Source organism: Mytilus galloprovincialis, chromosome 8 (assembly GCF_965363235.1).
Source record: "Mytilus galloprovincialis chromosome 8, xbMytGall1.hap1.1, whole genome shotgun sequence".
Taxonomy (NCBI): domain Eukaryota; kingdom Metazoa; phylum Mollusca; class Bivalvia; order Mytilida; family Mytilidae; genus Mytilus; species Mytilus galloprovincialis.
Genome location: NC_134845.1, coordinates 41,310,185 through 41,322,841, shown reverse-complemented (window position 1 = coordinate 41,322,841; position 12,657 = coordinate 41,310,185). Strand labels below are relative to the sequence as shown.

Below are 12,657 nucleotides of genomic sequence, written 5' to 3'. Positions count from 1 at the left end.
TAATATTTTTATGATAAAGTTGTTTACAATGTTGGTTTATATACAATAGTTATAAAAAAATACAAAAATATTTTTGTGGAAATAAGTGTTTTTTATTCAAAGAAAATATTCAGAAAAAATTAATTGTGACTTTTTGTCCTGTGACTTTTTGTCCGTGACTTTTTGTCTGTGACTTTTTGTCCTGTGACTTTCTGTCCTACATTCAATTGTACACATACATTTTGAGCTGTCTAAACATTGACAACATTGACTTTTATGATGAAGGCAATTATTGAAGGCATCAACCTGAATTCAAAGGTGAATAAAGAGGGCCTTTCCCCCCCCCCCCCCACCCCCACCCCCTTTTTTGGGGAAAATTTTGGTTGATTATCAGGAATCACTGAAGACGGACTGAAACAGTTCCTGCATTCTTGTTGGCAGTAAGTGGGCCCCCACTTATGAAAATTTTTAAATCCTCCACTTGAATTTAAAGAATCCTTTGTGGTTTCCATTGCCAGCTTATTTCTTTCAAAAAGTGCATGATTTGAGATACATGTGTTTTAAAACTTCTATCCAATGGAAGACATTTTAGAAGAATAAATTATTTTAAGAGATCATGAAAATATATGATGCATGTAGTGAACCCAAATTTGATTGATAGATTTTTATTCATATAAATTTCAAGTTTGGTTGTTGTTGTTTTTTTCTAATTTAACTTTAAAATCTTGTTTTTCAGTAGTCTGTGTAGATTTTAAAACTTTTTATCAAATTTATCATTTAATTACAATTAACTCCTGTAAATTAAGTGTCTAACCTAGAGGCAGAAGAACAATGTTCCACTATATTCGAACAGCAGAACTTGTTCTTCCACAGTATTCTGGCTTTGATGTTTTTTTCACAGGTTAGAATATACAAAAGGTGTAAAGAATAGCAACTCTACAATCTTGTTTTCATACTCTCTTTGATGTTAGTCTTCAGGTGAATGTGTTAACAAGGAGATTAAGAGAATTAAGAATACACATTTATGTTAAAGTTCATTCTTTTTGTATTTTTTACTAGCCTGTTTTCTTTTTTTTTCTGTTCTAAATTACCAAGTATAGATCTTTATTTGGAATTTTAAAACCAATTTTAATTCAATATGAAATACAGTTCTTTGCCTATTATTTTTTTAGCTCACCTGGCCTAAAAGGCCATGTGAGCTTTTCTCATCACTTGGCGTCCGTCGTCGTCGTCGACGTCGTCGTCGTCGTTAACAATTTTTCAAACATCTTCTCCTCTGAAACTACTGAATGGATTTGAATGAAACTTAGCATGATTGTTCCTTAGAGTATCCTGCACAAAGTGTGTGCTTCGATTTTTGATCCGTCAAAAAACATGGCCGCCTTTACTTAAAATAGAACATAGGGGTCAAATGCAGTTTTTGGCTTATATCTCAAAAACGAAAGCATTTAGAGCAAATCTGACATGGGGTAAAAATGTTCATTAGGTCAAGATCTATCAGCCCTGAAATTTTCAGATGAATCAAACAAACCATTGTTGGGTTGCTGCCACTTAATTGGTAATTTTAAGGAAATTTTGCAGTTTTTGGTCATTATCTTGAATATTATTATAGATAAAGATAAACTGTAAACAGCAAAAATGATCAGCAGAGTAAGATCTACAAATAAGTTAATATGACCAAAATTGTCAATTGACCCCTTAAGGGGTTATTGTCCTTTAATGACAATTTTTCACAATTTGTTCATCATATTTGCTAACTTTAAAAAATCTTCCCCTCTGAAACTGCTGAATGGATTTGGATGAAACTTAGCATGATTGTTCCTTAGATTATCCTGCACAAAGTGTGTGCTTCGATTTTTGATCCGTCAAAAAACATGGCAGCCGTTACTGAAAATAGAACATAAGGGTCAAATGCAGTTTTTGGCTTATATCTCAAAAACGAAAGCATTTAGAGCAAATCTGACATGGGGTAAAAATGTTCATTAGGTCAAGATCTATCAGCCCTGAAATTTTCAGATAAATCAAACAAACCATTGTTGGGTTGCTGCCACTTAATTGGTAATTTTAAGGAAATTTTGCAGTTTTTGGTCATTATCTTGAATATTATTATAGATACAGATAAACTGTTAATAGCAAAAATGTTAAGCAAAGAAAGATCTACAATTAAGTCAATTTGACCAAAATTGTCAATTGACCTCTTAAGGAGTTATTGCCCTTTAAAGACTTTTTTCACAATTTGTTCATCATGTTGACTTACTTTAAAAAATCTTCTCCTTTGAAACTGCTGTATCAATTTCAGCCAAACTTAGGCTAAATGAGTTTTAGAGTTTCAGAGTATCTAGTATAAATTTTATATTTCATTTCCTTGTATGTCAAGAAACATAGCTCCTATGGCTAAAATAGAACATAGGAGAAAATGATTTTTTTTTTGCTTTTGAAGAAAATAGGACGATTCAAAGAACATTTAAATAAATTGAAAAGCCAAAATAATCATTGATGAGAGATTAAACCAAAAAAATTCAGGTGAGCGATTCAGGCTCTTGAGAGCCTCTTGTTTACTTATTCCTTCTTTCTTTTGTAAAAGGGCTATTTTCTCATTTGGGTTAAAATGTTATTTTTTTCGCTTATGAATTTATAGGTGAAACTAGCAAAGAGGACTTGCCTTTCAATTTATAATTAAAATGAAAAAGTATGTTATGTAAATTTTAGAATATAAATATATCTCTGTCATCTACAATTGCCCAACCTTTTCTTCCTCTCAGCATCAGTGTTGGATCAGAAATTAAAAAAAAAAATCTTGGATGCTTATATTAATATAATAATTAATTTATCATACCAAATATATATGAATAGCCAACAAATATTGAAAATATAGAAACAAGATTTTTTAAGATTATTTTTTTTATAAAAAGTGAAAAATAGAGAGAAATGATTATGATAAAGAGATCACTAATTATGAAAGTGTGATTTTAACAATTTCCTGGATTAGGATTTGAGAAGTTCCTGTCTAGGCTTAGCTTGTGGACCCATACCTGTCTTCACAGGTGGTATTCTTCACCCTTTTCTTTGATCTTTTACACCTGTAATTAAAACTCATTAATGTATTCAGAAGTGTGCCTGGTGTCTGTTCACAGTTTATACAGCAATAAGGAGAAGTGTGCCAGTCATAAAAGGACAGTCTAGTCGTAGCTTCTTGTATGTTGAAAAAACATGGCTTCATATTGAAAGTAAACTGTAAAATTTCCATGACGAGTTATTGTTACAATAATAAAACATGTTACAAATGATAATTTGATATTCTGATCATGGCTTCATAGACAAGTGAATTGTAAAAATAACAGTTGTGAGCTATTGTAGAAACAATATAACATGTTGCAAATGATGATCAGGCATTTTAATAAATATTAATAGTGCTGATTTTTTAATAAAAATGAGGAATTTGACATGTGGCTACACATTGTGACATTGTAAAGGCCTGTTTAGGCTTTTAGAAAAAAATGTATTCAACGATGCTGCTTATCCACTGCTTCTTGAGATTTTTATATTGTTGGGTTGGGTGTGGGGCACTGGGATTGCAAATGATTATTTTTATTAGAAAGATCTGTCTTTACAGGGTAACTTGAAAAAAAATGCTCTGTATGCTTGTTTTTAGTTCACATATAATTTTGCCAATAGAAGATCTTTTTTGTTCATTTTAGTTGCTATGGTCATCAAGTTATCTTGTTTCCTCCAATATCATCAAATATAAGCATCTACAACTGAATGCTACTTTCCCACACTATTTCACTAGCTAGCTACTTATATTTATACCATATTAGTTCCTGCTTTATAATCATCTATTATGGGAAAGAATTTTGCTATTATTTTTTCAAGTGAATTGAAAAATGCATCATAATAGAATTGTATTTTTGTAAAGATACATGACTGATGATGTCAAATGCTGACCTTGGTCAAGACGTACAAATCTTTTCCCGTCTGTATGCTGACCTTGGTCAAGACATACAAATCCTTTCTTGTCTGCATGCTGACAGTGATTCTGTAATACTTAAAACCTTCTAAATCTCTTATCTTATCATGTTTGCATGACTTAAGTTTGAATTTAGATGTATTCTTAATTTATGAATAGAAATTTCTAATGGAAACCAACCCACTAATTCAATTTGATTAAGTAAGTGAAGAAACCTATTAATTGAAGAAAACCTTAAATTATTTATCCAAGTGAAGATGATTTTAGGTATCAAAAAGGCTTTGATTGTCTTATTTTTCTTATTAAGTCTGAAAAAGGATTTAAGTTAGCTTGTTTCCTTAGCATCTAAATTTTAGAGTTGACCACACTGCCATTTAAAGCTGTCAAAAGACATATTATTGGAGGGAAGTTCATCTGATTTGACAGTCTGAATTTAAACAATATACACATTTATTTTTTCTTATAAAAAGATAGAAAATTGTGATTGAAAACTTTGGCACCCTTAATGAATGAAAAAAAGTGTTTTTGAAAATGGGGATGGCAGACGATAGGTGAAAATCAGAGCCTTTTTGGGGGGAAATCTGATACAAATGATATTGTTCTGGTTTCGAAGAAAGGAAGACTGCAGTCAGAGATGTTTTAACATAGAATAATGTAGCTTCTCAGGCAACTGTTTTGGCTATACACAATTCATGAATTTGGGCAGGCTAGGAGACAATACGCTGAACCTTGGATTTGTTTTATCATAGTCAGAAGGATTTCATCGTTTTTGTTAGAAACAGCAGAATTTATTTTAAAGAAGAATTTAAGATTTGAACAGAATTCTGCTGAAAAATTGGGGGTATTGTTTTTTTTTATAAACACCAATACAGAACTCAATCAGAAGTTCAATAATTCTCAATATTTTATTGTTGGAAACTGTCTGATAAAACTTGGGTTTGAAATAAATAAGACTAGCAATTCAGTTTTAACAATCTGAAAATTTCCCCAAAAAATCCTTTGCTATCAGATTGTTAATGCAAACATAGATTTATCTGGATCAGGTATAATCTACTAACAAAAGTATAGGTAATCCCTTTCAGATGATGAAAGTCATCCTTTGTAAATAGAAAGGATTTCATTTATTTCTTACACCTTGCAACAGGAAGAGCTTAAGGTGTAAAATAAATATAATTATTTATTTTCCTAATTAAGTGTGTTGAAATAAATTAAAAGGATATTTTGTATTAATTTTTTTATTAGAGGATGTAAATATTGCATTAGTTGACAATTGCATAATGTTGATTTTTTTTTCTTCCTATATTTGGTTTGACAATCATTACCTGGTTGCTGCATGATGCTGGTTGACTTTTATTGGACGGTATTTTGGGTCGCTGTTTTTTTTTATTTCTTCATTATTTCATTTGTTCCATTTTTGGAAAACCCCATAAACTTTTTGATGAAGTTTGGCATAGGACAGATATAACAGCAGATTTTCTGTTCTATTCATTTATAACACCAAGAGACCAATAATTGCAAGATTTTCAATATAAAACCTTTTAAATAATTATTTAAAACATTTTTTTCTTGCTGTCTGAATAGCTTGTAGTAGGTTAACTGTACAAGACAAAAGGTAATATTTCAAGTTAATTTCAAACTTGAATAATTCAAGTCCTTACCGTCAGATTTTCTCCACCTTTCGTGGTTAATGTAGTGATCGATAGGGAGCGTAATATAATGACTGGATTATTCGGGTTAGTTAATTTCTTGCTTTGTACTATAGATAGATAATATAAATCAAATTAATGCAAGAACTTTCTTTAATACCAAGAGTTTTTGAAAAACAGGATTTTTATTACCAGTCCGAGTACACAGTTATTTCATAGTGCATTTCTTTTAGACAATAAATTAAAATTAAAAAAATCCCCACCTGCGCTTTCTCAATTATATTTAGACAGTGTGTTGTACTACTTTTGGGACAAATTAAAGAAAACGTCATCAGCTCTAACTCAAAATATGGACAATTTTATGTTAAGGGGGTCTTGAAATCTTTTGACAGCTTCTGAAGTGCTAATCTTTGACCTTTTTCAGCTGGACCTAATCACTACTTATCATTAAAATGTATGACCCAAATATTTTTACAGTGTCATTTCACCACCCTACTTGCTATATGAGGCATAAAACATGGAGAAATAAATTTGGAAGGGGTATAAAAAAAAATTGGCAAGTAACACACTGTCCACACTATGGACTATATTCTTGGACAACGAAAATCAAAGAATGATAACTGTGTTCTCGGACCTACTGTGTTGTGAATCTTTAATTTAACTTTTTTCCATTTTTCAAGATTTTAATTTGGCACTCTCTTCTCAATGTGTATTACTTTAATCATTGTTTTTACAACACTAATAGTGAAGCCAGGAAGATGGTGCTGGTCTAGTCAGGGCTTGTGCCTTCCTACCTGAGTATAGGTTTTTTCATTTGTTACCTTACCCTTTGATCTCACACATACTTGTAATTAGCTTCATTGGTGTTTATATTGCAATGATAGAAGTGTGCCCATCATAAAATCCTTATAGACTAACTGTAAAAGTCTGTCTGGACAAAGATTAGAAATAGATCCTTAATTTTGTAAAGCTACAATTATTTTTACTGTTTTTGTCTAATAAATTCATCATTGTCTTCCTTATAGGATTTATTTTAATGAGGTGTTAAGAAAAGATAGAAAAAGTGTTAAATTTAAATAAAGACCAATCAACAGGACACCATCTCTAGTCTAGTCATAGCTTGCTATATGAAATAGTATGAAATTGTATAATTTTAGAGTCCTTAGCATTTTGCAATCTTTGATGATTATTTCAGAGAATTAAAACAATTCTAATTAAGATGAGTTTTGATGCAGTTTTGACACCAATTTTTGATTTTCCCTAAACTTGAAAATGTTTACTAAATCTGGTAGTCAGGGAGGGGTTAACATAAGTTATATAGCAACATGCACATATAGTTTTCCAGTCCATATCATCAGTAAAAAAGACTTATTGAACCTAAGCATCATGCAATAAAAACTATTTTTCACTTTTTGAAAGTGGGAAGAAAAAAATGATCTACAATCCTACCAAGAAAATGTGAAGCAAAAAATAAAACTGAATTTAAGAATGAAAAAAGGCCTTCAACAACTTATTTTATTTGCTTTAAAAGACTACAATAAATCAGATGCTTATGAGGAAGAGTTTGATGATCCCAGACCATTCTGATATATAAAAAAAATATGTTGATCAAGTTTACCCTGTGAAAAAGATTTTGACAGTTTATTTGTTTTTTTTTTAATATCTGCATGTTGGACAAATATGTACCATTTTTATGAATTTCAATTTAAATTGTGTAGTTTTCATTCAATTACTAATATAATTTGAAAATATATGACACTCTTTGTTCTGCTATTAAATATTAATTATGGTATAGAATAAATTCTTACAAAAATTATTTTTTTTAAATATCATATTCAATTTGTTTCAATTTCATTATAAAGATTACAGGTAAAAAAGCATGTGTTTACTTGAACAGGTAAAAATCAGTGATAAAATAATCTGTCAATCAAAATTTAACTGGCCAATCAGTGAACAGAATTTATTTTTTCTGCTAAATTCAAACTTGAATGTCATGGATGAGCAATTTTTAGCACACTTCAATGTTTACATTTTTACACCTTGATGCATTTTTATGTCACATGACCTGTGAGAACAAAAGAACCCAGATTACAGTGTTTGTATATCATTTTAGCCCTGAGCTGAAACCAGCAAGCTAGAGTATATTTTGTGTAGTGAAAGTTGACTGTAATCAAAACAAGTTTTTCATATTTGACTTTTCTATGGTCAGTTTCTAAACCAGACCCAAGCTGTGGTTTTATATATAAGGACAGTTTTCTAGACAAGGATGTAGTTTGACTTTAGCATCCTAATCGTGAACACCTTATCTTAAAATATTATAACTTCAAAGAATTGACTGGTGTATTAATCCATAAGGACCTTATATCATACAAGGACATATTATACTAGAAAACAAGGACATTAGTGTTTTGTGAACTTTGAAAAAAAACTTTAGCAACTGTTTGTGGTGTCAAAGGTTATCCGGCCTTATGCAGTTCAAGATATGCAACTTGTCTACTATGCATCAAACTATAGCTTGTAAGTTTTATTTTATTTATTTTATTCATTTATTAATTGAATGTTTTATACTTATTCAATTTTAGCTTTTATTATTGCATTTATTTATTAAAAATGATTTATATCCATATAGATCCAACATGAAAATCTTTTGAAAAAAAAATAAAAATTATTTAATATAATATATCTCTTTTTTAATCAATTTGGAGAAAAAAATGAAAAATATTTTTTTTATTAGATATTTAAAATTACTTGTGAGAGTGTTTTCAATCAAGTACATTGTATACCCTTATACATGTACACCAGTGGTATAAAAAAATGTCAAAAAAGTTTGATAAATTGTCTGTTATTTTTCACAATTCAATTCAAATTAAATTCAAATAAAACTGTCATGTCAGTAACAGTATTCCAATTTGATATATCAATCTAAACAGTAGTAAATAAAGTTTGATGGATCAGATTTATGTAACGGGTGACAATTTTAATGGGTTAAAAACTTATCTCTTATGTAATCAGTAGTTCTGTCATAGCACAATATTAGAAATCTAAATTTTGAATTTCCTGGGGGTCTCATAAGTTACATGCACATGGACATATTTATGATACTTTATACACTTTTTACCAAAACTTTATGTCCCAAGACCTCATAAACCAAAATCTGAAGCTTTGGAGCCTCAGGTTTTGTTGGTTAACATTTTTTCTGCTTTTTGAGTGTTTTATGCATCATTTGTATTAAGTTCGTTTCATAAGAGGTTTAGGTTAAAAAGACGTTAAAATTAATATGAGACTTGTGGTCAAGTAATTTCAGTATTTTGGCCAATAAAAAACTGACAATGAACTTTTTATTATTTCCAGGTGAATGGGGTTGTGTTTCTGTTTCAAAAATTAGCTTGAAAGAGAAAATTACAAGACATTCACTTTATTGAAATAAATTCACAATAGAATAGCCACCCCTTAAAATTTAATATCCCAGAAAGTGAAACATTAGCCAAATCAACCTTGAAAACCATGTCATTACTTTAAAAGCATTTTGATGGACGACTGTCATAACTCCTCAAAATTAACCTTTTTCAACAACAGAAGTTTCAATACACCTTTCAACAGGTAAAAAATTAAGTGCAGGTAATTGATCAATGGTCAGATAATTAGATTAAAAGGTGAAAATAGTGTTTTGGTCTCAGAAGCATTTGACATGTTGAGTGACACATGTTTGGTGACAAAATTTGTCACTTTGAGAAAATCTCTTGAAATGAGAGCACATGTAAGTGTGAAAAATCTTTAATAAGGAATATTTTTATTTCGAGAAAGTTTTAGAGGAATGTATCTTGATATTGGTATGTAAGATACAATTAAGTTTATATCCCCCTTTTTCTTGACTCTTTTTGTAGGCAACAGAAAACTTAAAATTTGAAAAACAAGGAAATGGAATTTGTTTGACAACAACATTATCTATTGAATAATGTCTCCTTTTATTAACTAATTAATTGCATGCTCAAATCTGTTATGTAGACCATAAAACAGTAGGCCATCTTTCAGAAATTCAAAAATGATACAGATACCAATTAATGACATCTGGTTTCAGCAACTGTTTCCCTGTTCACATATCAATACTAATTAATTAAAGGGAAAGAACACATCAAAAGTTAACAGTCCATGGTTTAATTCTCATATTAATGTCAGGTTGTAAAATCTCAAAATAACTGTTCCCATGCTAATTTACATGATGAGGGTGTGAAAATAAATCTGAAACAAAATGGTTCTATCAGTACAGCAATGTTTGTATACACAGCATGGTTTGGGAGAACTTAAAACAGTAGTGATTGGTTATCATTAGATTAGTGTTACTACATGGCATGCTGTACCCAGTTTGATGCTTGTTTCATGGTTGATGTCACTAGGCAGGGGGTGGGGGTCATCATTGAAATTGAATATTTTTCATCAATGCTGAATAAATAATGAATTAATTTACAATTATCTACATATTTGCCAAAAACACTTCCAAATGTACAATTCAAGACTAGATTTTAAAAGTTTTTTGACTTGTAAATAAGCTTACAGTCTTTCAATGGCCTTCTCACGACTGCTTAAATATTTAACAATAAACTGACCCTCTACATTTGTTTACATACTAATTGAAGTTACTTTGCTTAACACTTGTACATTCCCATAATGTAGCAGAATTGTTTGAAAGACCATACTTAAAGTCCTTAAAATAAACATGAAAACAAAAACAGTTTTTCATGTTTAAATGAAATAGAGTAGATAGTCAGAGTTCATCATTTCCTGTTTAGAATTTTGAGTATCAAAGTAAATTTTTGCTTAAGAATTAAAATTGACTTTAGGGAAACGCCATAAATCGTTGAATCTGACAGTTTGTACAATATCAGATTTGGAAATTTCTATTAGTACAAGCCATTAGCTTAAACCATTGACAGAATAGATAAATTTGATGCTCCCAATTTGTATTTCAATTTTTAAAGATCAATTGAATTTGATTGTAATTGATTCCACGCTGTTATATTTCGTTTTCTACATGGTTAACTCTTGTGCCTTCACCTGTTTATTCTGATCTATCTTAAGGTTTATCTACGGTAAATCATTTGCATATGTAAAACAAGGACCACCTGCTGCAGGTGTGCAGTCTTGTGCATATTGATCATTTTGTTGCATAGACAGGAAATTAAATTATAATTGATCATTAAGGTAAAAAAAAGAAAGGTAAATTTATGTGTTGACAAAATAATACATAGAGAATAACTAAACGAGGTCTTTATCTTTTCACTTAAAAATCTGCCATTGTCAATCCACTTATTCAATGTTAGTAGAAAGAATTTTACCTATTGACACATTCAAGCCTAACATTTTGTGTAATGTGATTGCTTCATAAAATTTGATCAATAGCAAGAGAGTCTGGCATTCAGAACATATATAAAGATGACAATTTAAACAAACATGAGGTTAGGCATTTGTTACATGATTAACAGTTCAAACATTGTCAGCAAACATTTAAACAAAAAAGACAGCTGCAGTCATATATGTGAGAAAAGAATTAAAAGTTGAAAAATTAGTTAATTTTTTTTTCTAATTAAGATTTAAAATACTTCATTGATTGACCATTAAAATTTTTCTCCAACTTATTGATGTCCTGTTTAACCCTTTTAATGGAAAGATTCACTTGAATGATGAAATAGGAAGTGCAGATGGCAAATTATTGAATCATTAAAAGGGTAACGTCCATAAACAGGTATCTAGGTGATCAGTGGTCTCGTGTCTGTCTTATATTTGTATTGGAAGACCATCGGGAGGTGGACAGATCATGGAATGAAACGGCCACTTAAATTGTCTGTAATCTTTAATTTGGGTGACAATACTAAAAGTCTGTACCTGTAAATGGAGTTTCTTCAATTGCATTGGTAAATTTAGCAGACAGGTGCAAATTTAGCTCATTGATTCGTAATATTTGTAAATGGACGAAATTGGCATGCTTAAGCACCCCAATAATAACAAACAAAAGTTGTATTGCACTTGGTATTGTTTGACTTCATTTTATAATGGGACATTAAATAGCTACTTGCATGTTAATTTGAAATAAAAGTCAAACACTATTGATAAGGGGGTTTATTGTGTAAGTTGTAAAATCTATACTGTATTATTATGAAATTTGTAAAAGGGACTAGCAATTTGAAATCTGTAAAAGGGACAAGCAGTCTGAAAATCATTAAAAGGGACTATGCATTTGTTTGCTATTAAAACAGTATCTTTGGTTGTGGCAACTTTGGTGCAGTATATCTAGTACTTGGTTTTCATGTCAATCAATAAAGAAAGAGAATTATAATAAATCCATTTTAATGATAGAATGACTTTACCTCAAGACAGAAATTTTAGATTTTTATTAAGAAAGTTGAAGGGTGCATGGTTTTTATTCGGGTTAAAATTATAATGTTCATTTCTTGACCATTTTTTTATATCAGTGATTTTTTTGCTTACTTAGTAATCAAAAGATATAATATATATTTTCATTTTTTTTTAATTAGTGTTATTACATTAATAAAAAAGCTGAAATATTTGGTGTTTCTAGTGTAGGAGTGATTGTGAACTTTAACAGTGTTTTGATTGTTACCTTTCATAGGAAGTGTTTTTACATCATGTATTTTTATTTTATTTAACAATTGAAGACCAGACTTCAAACAGATTTTTATATCAGATAAATTTAAGTTTGTTTAAATTGTTAGTCTTTCAATGTTGAATTCTGTAAATTTTCTTTTGTTATCCTGACCCTGGGGATCTAACCATGTCATCCCATAGATTGTATCTACCTGGGGTACAATTCTTTACACCTTTATCCCAACTTTAAGATTTATCCCTGATTTTTCTAGGAGAGAGGCACTTCAAGGGTGCATTTATATAAGAATAACTACAAAATTACACAAGGCATTTCAAAATCATTGCATTATTAATTATCTTTTAATGTTGAAGAAATATTGAATTCCTAAAAAATACAAATAGATTAAAAATAGAATGAGCTAGTAATGTTCCCTGTTTGTGCCTCATGTAAAAGATTTCGAAGTG

General features: G+C 30.0%; 1 protein-coding gene across 4 annotated transcripts in view; it reads left to right on the top strand.

The window, feature by feature from the left end:
* LOC143041940 (uncharacterized) overlaps positions 1-12,657 on the top strand; it is a 46,609-nt gene that overhangs the window by 19,269 nt on the left and 14,683 nt on the right. Inside the window, exon 1 of one of the 4 annotated variants that reach the window (XM_076214109.1) lies at positions 7,713-8,109. The exons of 2 other annotated variants lie outside the window; for them this stretch is intronic. In XM_076214109.1, the coding sequence (XP_076070224.1) occupies positions 8,061-8,109 (49 nt within the window). In that variant the 5' untranslated portion in view covers positions 7,713-8,060. Of the gene's footprint in view, positions 1-7,712; positions 8,110-9,391; positions 9,423-12,657 lie in introns of those variants that run through there. One more of the 4 variants, XM_076214115.1, reaches the window with a different exon arrangement.